Raw genomic sequence first — 12,743 nt, forward strand, 5'->3', positions numbered from 1 at the left:
ATAAATATATATATATATATATATTTAAACTTTTTAATTATTGTCAAAATGCAAGAAAAAAAATTGAAAAAATAATTTGCTGTTTACTCATAAATCAACTTGCTAATCAAAAAGATAATTGATATATTTTTATTGAGTTATTTTTTTAATTTTCGTCATTGATTTTAATATTATTCTGCAACGGCTAAGTATAAACGCATAAATTTTTGATTATATCTTAAAATTTACGTTTTTCAAATATTTTTATTGATCATAAAAAGTAGTTTGATATTAAATAATTCTTTCTTGTTTTGCAGAAATATTTGAACAGATTGCATGAACTGAGCCGAATATACACCTTAATTGCTTTAAGATTCGAATTGCATCAAAAGTTTTGGTAAATTCACAATATTTTTCTTCATTTTACCATTATAGAATTGTATTTTCTCGTCTTAAATATATGTCATTTCTCATGTAAGAAGATGATGTTCATATTTTATGGCGTTTAAAATGCTCTTTACGCTTTTGCAATAGATTGAGAGAGAATTCTTTTATACAATTTAAAAAAAAATGCTATTAAATGTAAAACCGCTAATATTGCCGATACAATTCGAAACGATTCATCAAATCGACAACACTTTAATATGTACTAAAATGATTGTGTTATTGTTGACGAGCTTAATATTTATCTGAGAAAAAGCACAGTATAAATTTACACATATTATAAAACTAATACGAATATCAAATAAACAAATGCCTTATCACTTGAAATTTTAATGTATTTTTGTCGATCAATTGTTGTTAATCATCCACACTTAACTTGATTGTTCTTGATTGTTCTATATCCGAACATTTTTGTACGATTTGTGTATAAGCTAGATACTGCCATTAGAGAATAAAACGATAAAACGCAAATTGATGAGATTAACTTGGAAACAATCGTGTGATTAACATTTTCCTAAAGCACATTTAAATAATTTTTAAACGAATTTTTATTTTATAGAGCAAACTTGTCTCTGTTGTACTTATCCGAACACTCGCTGTCGTGTAAGATTAAAATATGCGCTCTTTGGAATTTTAAACGTGCCATACTGTCTTAGAAAAAAACATTTGAAAAAGAAAAAGAAAGCAGAAAGAGAGAATAGATAAGAGAGAAAAACAGCGAAAGAACTTCTTACATATTTATAGATTTCTGATTTGCTATATTTCTGAACATACACGATATTAAAGAATGTGCAATGGTAACGTAATCGCATTTATGTTTTGTACCTAAGTTAGACGCAATCTAATCGAAACGATTGTTCTCGAAATAAATAGATAGAAGTTGGCTGTTGATATTGTGTGTGTGTGCGCGCGCGCGCGTGTATGTGTGTGTGTGTGTGTGTGTATGGGCGCGCGCGCGCGCCCACGGAATTCTTATTGTATACAGATTACAGGTTACCTTATGCGCAGTTGCGTGTGACCAATTTTTAAGTAGAGCAAAAAGTTGTATGTTAGTATAGCTTTCGTATCATTTGCAATATATCGTGCAAATATAACATTCACAAAACAAGGATTTTGTTAAGCGACAAGTGGAAGAGCGAGCTACATTTGTATTCGATTATTAAAATCCTATGTAATTTTGTAACATGTAATTATGTCCTAAGTGCGTTATTGTATTGAGTGAGGAAAAAATTTGTATTATAGCTTTGTATAACGTATCATTAAAACGTATGTGAAATAAACAAATTGATAAGTAAAGGCTAGAGTAAGAGTTTTAACACGGTTAATGGTGCGTAATTAATCTAATAGGGTAAAGCGGAGCTATTCCGTCAGTTTTAATTTTAAAGTAAAACAAAAATTTACAAACTGGAAAGGATACGGGCAGTAGGAGTCAAGAAGACGTCGCGCAAATAATATATCTATGAAGTGTGAAATTTCTTTATTCACTAAACGCGCTTACATGTTTCATTTTTGAGCCCTCCTCAGAGACAACACAAATTAACATAAATAAACTGTGAATAAAAATTATCCTATCATGGTGAGCTCCCCTACCTCGAGAATTTAAACGCCAAAAAGAGTGAAAGAAAAAGAAAAAAGAAAAATGAACGAAAAAAAAGGAAATAATGGAAATATCAAAATAGAGAATACGACAAATTAATTTATCAAAAATCTTAAGATTATAATTAATTATCTCAAAAATAAGAACGCTCCCCCTGATCACAAATCACAAACTATATTGTAAACATTACTATGAATTATTTAAAAACTGATTCTCAATATTTTGGCCAGTCAGTATCAGACACAGTGAGTCACTTTTAATTTTAGCTAGGATTATTGAAGCTTACAAATGAAAAATGATAAATATATAAAGAACTTCAGAAGACTTTCTCAAAAATTTCTCTCACTTTTGGTGTTGCAATTTGCAAAGATCTGAGGAATTTTTTTAAAAAGTTATAAAATTATCCAGAAATTGTAAAAAATTCCGATAATTATTTAGAAATTCTAGAAGATTATATGAAACCTTTTTTAGAAAAAATTTTACCAGGGATTTCTCGATTGAATTATAAATCTTACCTTGCTGAATTGCCCCAATACATATTTCAGGATGATAGGAGGCACATCATGCAACAGGGATTCAAGAGCCTCAATATACATACATTTTTGCAGAATTTGTTTTAGTGCTGTATAACATTTTGCCTTGAGGTCCTCGGAACTCATCGGATCATTGTATAGCTAATAAAATCATAATTGTAAAATTAAGAATATTAATTATAATGTAGAAAAAATAACTAAATACCTCCAATAATTTAGATAATTGATTTGCGATCGCAACTGCATTTGCATGTTCGGGCGTGTATTTGCCAATTTGTCCAATAGCCCAGACGGTCACCGCGAGAATGTGATCGTCCGTTTCCTCTTGCAATACAACTGCTAATTGCTCGATGCCCTGAATAATACGAGTCTGTTATATACAGTATGAAAATCGTCTCCCGTTAAGCACAAAGTAACAATAATAACATTATATCAATATTACAATTTCTTATTTAATAATATAAATATAACATAAAACGTATACATAACAATTACATTGAATAGGTAATGATAACACTGGTGTAATGTTACTGTTACTTCGTGTTTAGCGGGCTATTACTTGCATTTGATTGATACTTCAGATCTTATTATAGCCACAGCCAGCTCATCAGAATGACCAGCAATGTAACCAAGTGCCATAATTGCCGGTAATCTGGTCGCCGATTTTGAGATGCTAATTAATTCGATAAGCGCAGCGATACCTCCGCTATTTACTACAAGCTGCGCCAACTGTGAAAATTGCGTTATAAGTGAATGAAAAGGTATGACGACATATTTTACCTCAAACGTATGTTTGCAGATCTCCCTAGTTAAAATCGCCGCGACTTTACTGACATTCTCATCCGAATGCGCCATGTGTGCCAAAATGTCCTGAAAGATCTCTGCCTCGATCACAGCCTCCGCTAAATCTGCAGAATGTTTAGCTATGCTGCTCAGTGCTAATAACGCTTGACGCTACAGACATTATAATTATATTCAAGTGTCAATATTTTGATTAGATGTTTAATATACAGCTTTGATCATAAGTAAAGTAGGATGTATTGTTTATGTAAAACAAAAAAAAATATATATATATTTAACATTTATGTACCTACGTATATAAATGTAAAATTATATTTTACATGTCATTTATGTGAATAATTTATGGATCAATTATCGAAGTCTCTGTTCTTTATTGCGCGCCTAGTTATTAAAGCTTCTATCTCGCTTACATATTGAGTTAGGGAAGAAAAGTCCCTTATCAAGTTGGTAAAAAGACCTTTCTCTATCAATATTTTTGTTAAAAATGATCAAAATTTAAATTTAAAAAAAGGATTTTAGGCTGGGTTTTCAAAATAGATCACGTGATTAAAATTGACGAACCTTAAGCATCAATTTTGATCACGTGATCTGTCGTAGTATCAATAATTAAAGCTTAAAATCTTTTGAATGATTACTATATTTTTTAAATTTATGTGAGTTTTGTAATTTTTACATATAGAAAACGAGCTGAAAAAAATGAAAAAATTTTTTTCACTTCATAGTCTGTAGCGTACCCAAAACAAATTTGAGCAAATCTTCGACTATCTATAGCGAAAACTTGAAACTTTCTTTACAAAATTGTTTTTTAAAAATGTTTCTATGATTTTTTGAGTTTTGTTACTCGCGGATTAAATAAACATTCTGACTTTGTTGCTTGTAACATCGTTAAAAATTATTGTATCGCAATTAAAAATACATTTCTTAAAGCTGAAACATTGTTCTATCAAGTGTATAATTGCTAATTTTTTAAAAATATATGGGTTTCTAAAAAAATCTTTTTATCAACTTGTAAAAGGACTAATTTTTTTAACTTAATATTTTTCTTATCAATATTAAAATCAGGTATATTAATTATAAAACTTAATTACTTCTTTCTGTATCCAATTTATAATTTATACATAATATTTTACATTATTTTTATAAATGTCTACATGAAAAAGATTTATCTAAAGTTAACATAAATAATACGTATAAAAATGTCATGTAAACATAATTTTGAAATATGTACAGCACAATCCTGACATAGATTTTGATAAAATTCCATAGATTGTTTACATTGCATATAGTTAGGAGCATCGCCGACTGTCAATTTGTCAATGAGGAGTTGAACAATGTGACGGCATAGTGAATTTGTGTTTTTGAAGCAGTGAACCACACTGCTGTGACAGAGTTCCTAATTTGTAATAGTTGTCGACTTTAATAATTAACATCTTGGTTTACACAGAGCGTTGTTTTTTTTTTGTCAATACTAAACTCTTTTTTTCTCACTAGTGTAATGTTAGCATTTAAGAGAGATAAAAAAATGACTTTAACTACTAATGAGATACTGTTAAAGACGATCAATCCAGGGATGCTATTCTGTAACTTTTTATATATAATATATACGTCTACCGATAGTTGTCAGTGCCGTTATGTATTTTGCACAGTTTTTTTACTATACAAAATCTGCGCAAAATAAATACATAACAATACCGACAACTATCGGCGTATACAGAAAGTTATATAGCACTCGGAGCAAATTTTTGTGACTATCAATTGAGCCCCAGAAGCCTAGAGATAATTGAAGAACGATGATATTATTGATAATTTAATAAAAATTTGCGATGATTAACACAATTATTTCGATAATACATTATTAAATTCGTGATTTATTATATAAATGCTGTATAAATAAATACGCATACTTTTAATGCCATAATATCTTATATATTGCCGAAAAATTACAATTTTTTTCTGTGTTATATCATCTCTATAATTGATAATCAAACTCGAATGATAACATTAAAATCGCAGTTTTTTATAAAGTATGTTGACTTTTAGTATTACATTATAGTATTACAGTATTATTATATTTTGAACATATATAATTTTATACATGTCTACAAAACTAATAAACCATAAAATTATTATCAGTTTCTTACTCTTAGGCCCGATTGCACCAATGTTACTTAAGTCTTTAAGCGAGGCTTAAAATTCTCAATTTCTCTCTTTAAAGAGGGGAGAGATAGAAAGAATTTTAAGTCTCGCTTAAAGTTAAACGTAACGTTGGTGCAACTGGGTGGTGCCTTAATCGCTTAAATTTAAAGGTCACGCGAACTTCCATAATAAGAACTGATTATCGTCTTTAATATAGTATCCTGTCGGTACTTTAACTTAAAAAGAAAAAGTCAATAAATTAAAGTTTAAAAGTAATTAAATTAATCCATTTATTATTAACTAAATTAAATTGGAAATTAATTTATTTGAAATTAACTAAGTGAAAAGTTATTAACTTTTTATTTAATTTTTAACTTATAACTAGTTATTATCCTGCAATCCTGCTTAGACATAAATTATATTTTACTTGTAAACGGGTAATCCCAGTGTAAAGCACCTTCAATTTATTCCTCCAAATGAAGAATAGCGGAATAAAAATCAGAAAAACTAACTAAATATGTTTAAATTGTTATAAAAATAAATATTATTTTTTAAATAAAATCGTCTCATAATTTATTGTTTGTTAAATATAGAAGTTTACGTATATATCATATTTTTGGGATCTATACTTTATGACCAAAGCTGTATATTTGTATCAGATTACCTTTGCTTTGGCATCGAGGTTGGCCTGCAGAATTTTCGCGAGGAAGAAAATTGCACCAGCATCTACTACTGTCTGCGCCAGTTCAATGCTATGTTTACTTATGTCGCTAATAGCCGATGCACCAATTTGTTTAATATACAATTCGGGTTCTTGCAGACACAATACGAGAAGAGGTATCGCGTCTGACAGAGATATGATTAACCAGTAAAATACCTTATTAATAATTATTGCAGAAAAAACTATAATGATAATTTTACTAGCATCCACCGCCGCTTGAGCTAAGTTCTTGTTATGTCTCGCGATATATCCTAATGCCCAAGCAGCTGCTTCTTTTATTCCAGGATCGAAATCCTCCAAGCATTTAACTATAGTCTGCAAGCCATCATTGTGTACTACTATTAACGCCATCTCCGGTGAATGCTTGGCTATCGCCCGCAAAATGAATAGCGCCGCTTTCTTGTAAAATTTCTGTGACAATATATTTCATTTAATAGTTAAAAAAATGTTTTTATAGTATATAGAGAAGATGGACAAAGTATATAATGTTACCATTTGAGAAAATATACTATTCGTCTTATTAATTGGCCTAGCATTTGTTTTTATCGTTAGTACAAATAGCTGTGCTTGGCTTAGCGCCGAGACTATTGTGTCTCCTGATTTTATCCTTATTGGAACAGAGTCATAAAATGCTTGAAAAGTCATTGGCCCGTATTCAGAAATTATAAATTATAGCAGGTTAGCGCGTTTACAACGATGTTAGCGCGCTAACCTGCTATAATTTACATTACGCATAGAATTTCAGAGATAAAAGCGCGTTCTGAATACGAGCCATTAATGCTTAAATAGTGCAATGTTGTATCATTCTTCTGGCGGAACATTTTTCAATCACTTAAGAGATATTGCAGGAAGAAATCTGTTTTTCATTCTGCTCTTAAAATCTATTTGCAATGATTTGATGAAATTTACATCAGGTGATTGCATTAGCCAAAAAAGATATTTAAATTTTGGATAATAAAAGACGATTTTGTAGAGACAAATAAATTTTCTCCTTCAATGTACTTATATGAGCAATTTAAAGGTACGTGTTTTGCTAAATTGCTAAAAGAATGGTGTAATCCTCAGCATGAAATATTGTAGCAATATTTCAATAATGCCGAATATTACAAAAATTGCGGCAATATTTCTACAATATTAAAATTTTAATATTTTATTTAAAATATTGCAACAATATTGCAAAATATTGTAATTTTAATATTTTGTAGTATATATTGCAATATATTGTTGCAATATTACAATTCAGTAAATCAGTACGCGGCTCCGACACGAGAGGGACGTTTCCTCACTTCTCGTAAGGAGGAAACGTCTAGAAATCCAATAAGAAGAAATACGCGAATCGAATTAGCGAGTCTCCTAGAGATTCCTAATCTTTTTTGGATATGCTTTCTAGATCCTAGAATATTTTTAGTTTATAACTTTATCGTATGTATTTTGAAATATGATGCTAAACACACAATAATATGTTAGCAATTAATGAAACTGGAACATTTATTGAAATATTGCATAATGTTATAGCAACAAGTATGCAATCCCTGGTAGCAAGCTGACATCAAAATGACGTCAAAATGACGACAAAATGACGTAGTTTGCTATCTGGCATGTTTCTTTAAATATTGCTGCAATATTTCGTGCTGTAGGGGATATTAATATATTATAGTTATTTAAGTATTGTATAACTCTATTTCAATAATATAATCTGTGTCACAGGCAAATAGTATATTTTCTAGTATTTTTCTATTCATGTTATTTCGTCCATTCCTTGTACATGTAGTTAATGTAGTATAAATGATTAAGGGGATGTTGGAGCTGTCTGTATTATCGATAAAGCATTTTTAATGTTTTTGTTTTTAGCCGTCCAATTTCTTTGTAGTAGTTTCACAAAATAAAAATTCTTTTTTCACGATTAAAATATACATGTTAATGGATCTAGCGTTGTTGTATTTCGTATCTAAATTTAGAAAAAATAAAAAATTACATATTTTTTATCCATTATACTTTCAACATTGGTCGTTTTATATAGTGATAAAAATGAATAAAGAAATCTATAATTTTTTATTTTTTCCAGCTTTGGCTCCAGGACACGAAATAACAGCGCCAAGTACATATTAGTATTGATATATATATTTTTTTTTTATCGTGGAAAAGAAATTTTTCTTCTGTGAAATTACTACGGACAAAATTAATTGGACAGGAATAAAAACACTAGCTTTATCGATAATACAGGTGGCTTCAGCATCCTCTTAATGAGATATCTGGAAATTATATATAAAGATTAATAAGATGATTGCTGTATGTCAAAATTTTCCGAGCAAGGAAATACAACGATTTAGATTAATTTTATTCTCTATCACGATCAAAATGTTTACATTTAAGGAGTTCGTACATTTTGTTTGTCTATGTGTTGCAACAAATGCGACAATACATCTTTTCTAATGATAGCATGAGCTAGTCTAGGATTATGATTCGCTAGTTTGCCTAGAGCAATTGCTGCCAGATGTTGGATGGATGGTATAGTATCAACTAATAAAGGACGTAAGAGATCAATGACACCTGCTGCTTCTAGACAATCAATGTTGCTCGACTTTGAAGCTAAATCTGCAATGGATTGCACAAAGTGCAATCGCGCCTTCTGATACTGATCGAAAACTACAAATGAAAAAAAAAAAAAGAAAAATGTTAATAATATAAAAAATATATATAGTTATATATATTTAATATAATCTTTATATAAATATTTATTATAACTTTTTAACATACAGAGAAACAAAATATTTGTCTATACTTAAAGATATATTGTTCAGACATTTGATTAAATAAAAAGTAATAATAAGTATATGCGTGTACCTTGTAAAATTGAACGAGTTGTCATATTAATTTACTAAGAAATATCAAATGTATTATGCATCATTATATGATTTATGATTCTACCGTGGAATGACTTTTGACAGTTTCGACTCGTCATCTGTTTAAATGGCTGCGTTCAGCGGACTCAACATACAGTTGAGTGAGCGCTCGCTGTTATTGGTGTATTCTTTTAGATCATCCAATCAGCATTTTAGAATCTGGAATATCTGGAATACAATAGCAATCAACTAATAGCTGCCTTCAGCAGATGAAGCAACTTTGCAACTGTTGTAAAAATTCTTGAATATAATTAGTTTATACATTTAGATCCAGTGAGGAACTAAGGGCAAACCAATCACATTAAAAAATTTTTCAACAGTTGCAAAGCTGCTTTTTCTGCTGAACGCAGCCATTGAGTCTGCTGAACCAGAGAGAAACCTGAAAGAGGACATTACGGTCCAAAACCTGTAACCGCAAAATGCTGCCGCTCACTACTGCCCTGTGACAAAGTGAATGTAAACTATATAGCAACGTCCACTTTTCTTAAAGTACAATACATCGTCCACTTTTCAATGCTAGAAATGATAAATCGATATTTGGTTTATATAATCGTGTTACATGTAGCCTCCAGCACGCCAGCATGATGTTCGTCGCGCGCGATATCTAATGAGTGTACAACTTTACCGATATTCTCATTCTAATGCCTAATGCACACTGATTGGCGCATCAAGCGTCAAGCAGCAGAGCAGCAATCAACCAGCAAGGCGATATTGTTTACGCCACTGTAAATCTTACTCACTGATTGGTTGCTGCTCCGCTGCTTGACTATTGCTGCGCCAGTGTAAATAAGACATAAAGGTATACTGTTATTGGATATCGTGTGTCGCGTGCGATTAACATCGCGTTGGTGTCTGGAGCTATAAGGCCGGAATCAGACTACGCATTGAAGAATGAGATTGAAAAAAATGAGATTGAAGATTAAAAGATTGAAATTTGACCAATCAGAACAAAAGAAGCCAAAACTTCTTTGTCCTCATTGGTGAAATTTCAATCTTTAATCTTTAATCTCAATCTTCAATGCATGGTCTGATTCCGGCCTAACGCTAATCGATGATTAACTCAATCACCACGATTGCCAATGTGAAAACTAAACACAGAAGAGGAAGAGAGAGGAGACGTAATGATATCTGAAACTGCTGTTGGCACTTCTGCGAATTAATCGTCGATTAATTTAATCAGAAGTTGGCGAAAGAGGCCCTAAACGCTCCCGAAGAGCGTGAGTGTGTTCCTACAAAATAGGTATTGAAAAGAGAAGAGAGCAAAGATATTGAGTGCAAAAAGTGCAACACATATTATCTTTCAAGTGAAGTACGCGATTGGTTGATTTCCTGTGTTTTCAAACCATTTTATGTATAAATCCATTTGAAAAGACCCTAAAATATAACTAGATTCGACCAATCAGAATAAAGAGATTTTTATCATTCTTATCTGAAATAGTTGAATCCCATTCAGTCTTAATGTAATTTCAATTGCGATGTAGATATACGAGCTTTTTAAATTATTGAAAATTATTCTATTGAACTGTGTGATTACGACTTGAACTAACAAGTCGTGATTAATGCAATACATCAAATTTCGATCATCGATGTATTTAATTTTTTTCTTTCATCGTATCAAAGCTCGAGTTATATATAGCGTAAAGTTCTAGATGTTGCTTTGCGCATCGCAATAATGCGTATGCAATTTCTTTCGCCGTTTGTGTCACGGACTGTCCAAGACTCTCGTGTCGCGGTTGCGTGAGGTGAGAACTGTAAATATTGGCAATAAACGCTATTCGATTCAGTCTAAGAAGTATAGACTCTCGTCCGTTCAAGGTTGATGTAGCAATATTCTATACAATACTACTAACTACACGCCGGAGTTGAGCACGCCGAGAGCTGTCAAGAGCGTGCAATTGGTGTCTGCTGACAGTGCTGACTGCTTAGTGCTTGTGTTTGTTTCGCCGTTCGCGCCGTTCGCTGACCGGAGTACGTGTATGTATGTTCATATGTACACACGTCGCGCGTCGCTCCTTTCCACGAAGCGTGTGCGATATAAAAACGAACCATGCGTGGCCGTAGTGATGCACCGTCGGAATAGCAATCAATTGCGCAATGGGCGATAGGTGTGGCATGTGAAAAAGGAAAGGAAAGCTGGTCACCGAGTTGTCGCGAGTGATCAGAGAGAACGAGAGAGAGAGAGAGAGAGAGAGAGAGCGAGCGAGAGAGAGGCAGAGGGAGGAGAGAGAACGAGAGCGGCATAGTGCATTCCGGGAGTATCTATGAAGAGATTTTATGAGACATGCGACATTATTTCATTTCCTCGGCGCAAATCATTCTGAGGAAGATCTCGCGTTTCAACATACACATATACACACGTAAATGATCTCGTAAGCTCTGACATCTTTTACGCGTACTGCTCGTACAGTTGAGAGTGATCGAGAGCGGAGAGCGTGCCCTGCGTGCCGTGCCTGCGCCTATGCGTTTTCATTCGTCGCGCGCTCATCTACGTAGTAGGAGTAGTGGAAGGGAGAACAGCGGTGCCGGTAGCGCTGGTTTTGGGGAGGGATGTGAGAGAAGGCTTCATTCGAGAGAGTGAGGTTAGCTTGTTTGTGTGCTCGCGCTTTCTCTCCCTCTTTCCCTCACGCGCGCGTCAGATCTTGGCTCACTCTCATCCCAGATCCCTATCTCGCGCGCGCGCGGGACTGTCGCGCTCCTTTTTTTCTCGTTCTCTCTCTCTCTCTCTCTCTCTCTCTCTCGTGTGCGCGCTTGTCGCTCGTTTGTGCTTCCTCGCTCGCCCGCCCGCCCGCCTGCCCGTGGCTGGCGCGTGCGCGCGCGCATTAACGGAATTTGCGATCGAGCACGCAGGGACCACCGACTAATGTTTAAATGGACGCATCGTCCATTATCACCCAAGTGTCGCGGGATGACGAGTTAGGCGCGTTCAACAGCGAGAAAGGTGCGTATCGCGTAAATATACCCGCGCCATTCCGTCCTCCCTCCACCCCCGCGGCTGCATCGGCCAGATGCTGCCGAGATTTTATTCTCCTGCACCTGTTACGGTACTCCGCATTTCTCTTCTTGCTTTACGTTGCCTAACTTCAGTCTCCGTCTTGCCTCCCATCCCCATCCGCATCCGCGACAACTTCTCGCGTGTTCCTCCTTTCTGCTCCTCGAACGTTGATATTGTCATTTTGTCATTTTACATCGAGCCTCCATCGAGTAATACTTCTCACAAATTTCCTTATTTTCTTACGCTTTACCGTGCCCTTTAACCTTTCACATGCCTTTCATGAGAACAAGCTAATGGCAAGACAGCGATAAAAAAAACTCGCTGTAAAAGATTAAATGCAGCACGTTGGTCGCTTCCATGATTGTACATACATGCATACATGCATACATGTGCACAAGATGCAATTGTTTATTTTGACTGATTTGACAAGTAGTAACACACTAAACTTGATTTGACAATATCAATTTAGATCAGACATGATCTATATGCTTTTTTATCGGTAAAATTTGAGAAAATATGTATATGTATGTGCGCGCGTGTGTGTGCATACGTGTGTGTGTGTGTATGTATGTATGTATGTATGTATGTATGTAGGTATGTATGTAGGTATGTATGTAGGTATGTATGTAGGTATGTA

At 33.5% G+C, this 12,743-nt stretch overlaps 3 protein-coding genes across 3 annotated transcripts in view; 2 read left to right on the plus strand and 1 right to left on the minus strand.

Annotated features, from left to right (window-relative positions):
• Positions 1-740, plus strand: part of LOC108753529 — a 9,242-nt gene extending 8,502 nt beyond the window's left edge. The window contains exon 4 of the mRNA XM_018495171.1: positions 297-740. Within this exon, the coding sequence (XP_018350673.1) occupies positions 297-380 (84 nt within the window). The 3' untranslated portion in view covers positions 381-740. The remainder of the gene's footprint in view (positions 1-296) is intronic.
• The window catches only part of LOC108753523 (sperm-associated antigen 6-like), a 19,060-nt gene extending 9,835 nt beyond the window's left edge, over positions 1-9,225 (minus strand). Inside the window, exons 1-8 of the mRNA XM_018495159.1 lie at positions 9,056-9,225; positions 8,595-8,857; positions 6,412-6,622; positions 6,155-6,336; positions 3,334-3,507; positions 3,130-3,282; positions 2,759-2,908; positions 2,536-2,694 (exon numbers count right to left, since the gene is read on the minus strand). Of these exons, the coding sequence (XP_018350661.1) occupies positions 2,536-2,694; positions 2,759-2,908; positions 3,130-3,282; positions 3,334-3,507; positions 6,155-6,336; positions 6,412-6,622; positions 8,595-8,857; positions 9,056-9,080 (1,317 nt within the window). The 5' untranslated portion in view covers positions 9,081-9,225. The remainder of the gene's footprint in view (positions 1-2,535; positions 2,695-2,758; positions 2,909-3,129; positions 3,283-3,333; positions 3,508-6,154; positions 6,337-6,411; positions 6,623-8,594; positions 8,858-9,055) is intronic.
• Positions 9,226-10,793: 1,568 nt separating this feature from the next.
• LOC108753525 (carboxy-terminal domain RNA polymerase II polypeptide A small phosphatase 1) overlaps positions 10,794-12,743 on the plus strand; it is a 4,613-nt gene continuing 2,663 nt past the window's right edge. Inside the window, exon 1 of the mRNA XM_018495166.1 lies at positions 10,794-12,052. Within this exon, the coding sequence (XP_018350668.1) occupies positions 11,983-12,052 (70 nt within the window). The 5' untranslated portion in view covers positions 10,794-11,982. The remainder of the gene's footprint in view (positions 12,053-12,743) is intronic.

Source organism: Trachymyrmex septentrionalis, unplaced genomic scaffold (genome assembly GCF_001594115.1).
Source record: "Trachymyrmex septentrionalis isolate Tsep2-gDNA-1 unplaced genomic scaffold, Tsep1.0 scaffold7, whole genome shotgun sequence".
NCBI lineage: Eukaryota > Metazoa > Arthropoda > Insecta > Hymenoptera > Formicidae > Trachymyrmex > Trachymyrmex septentrionalis.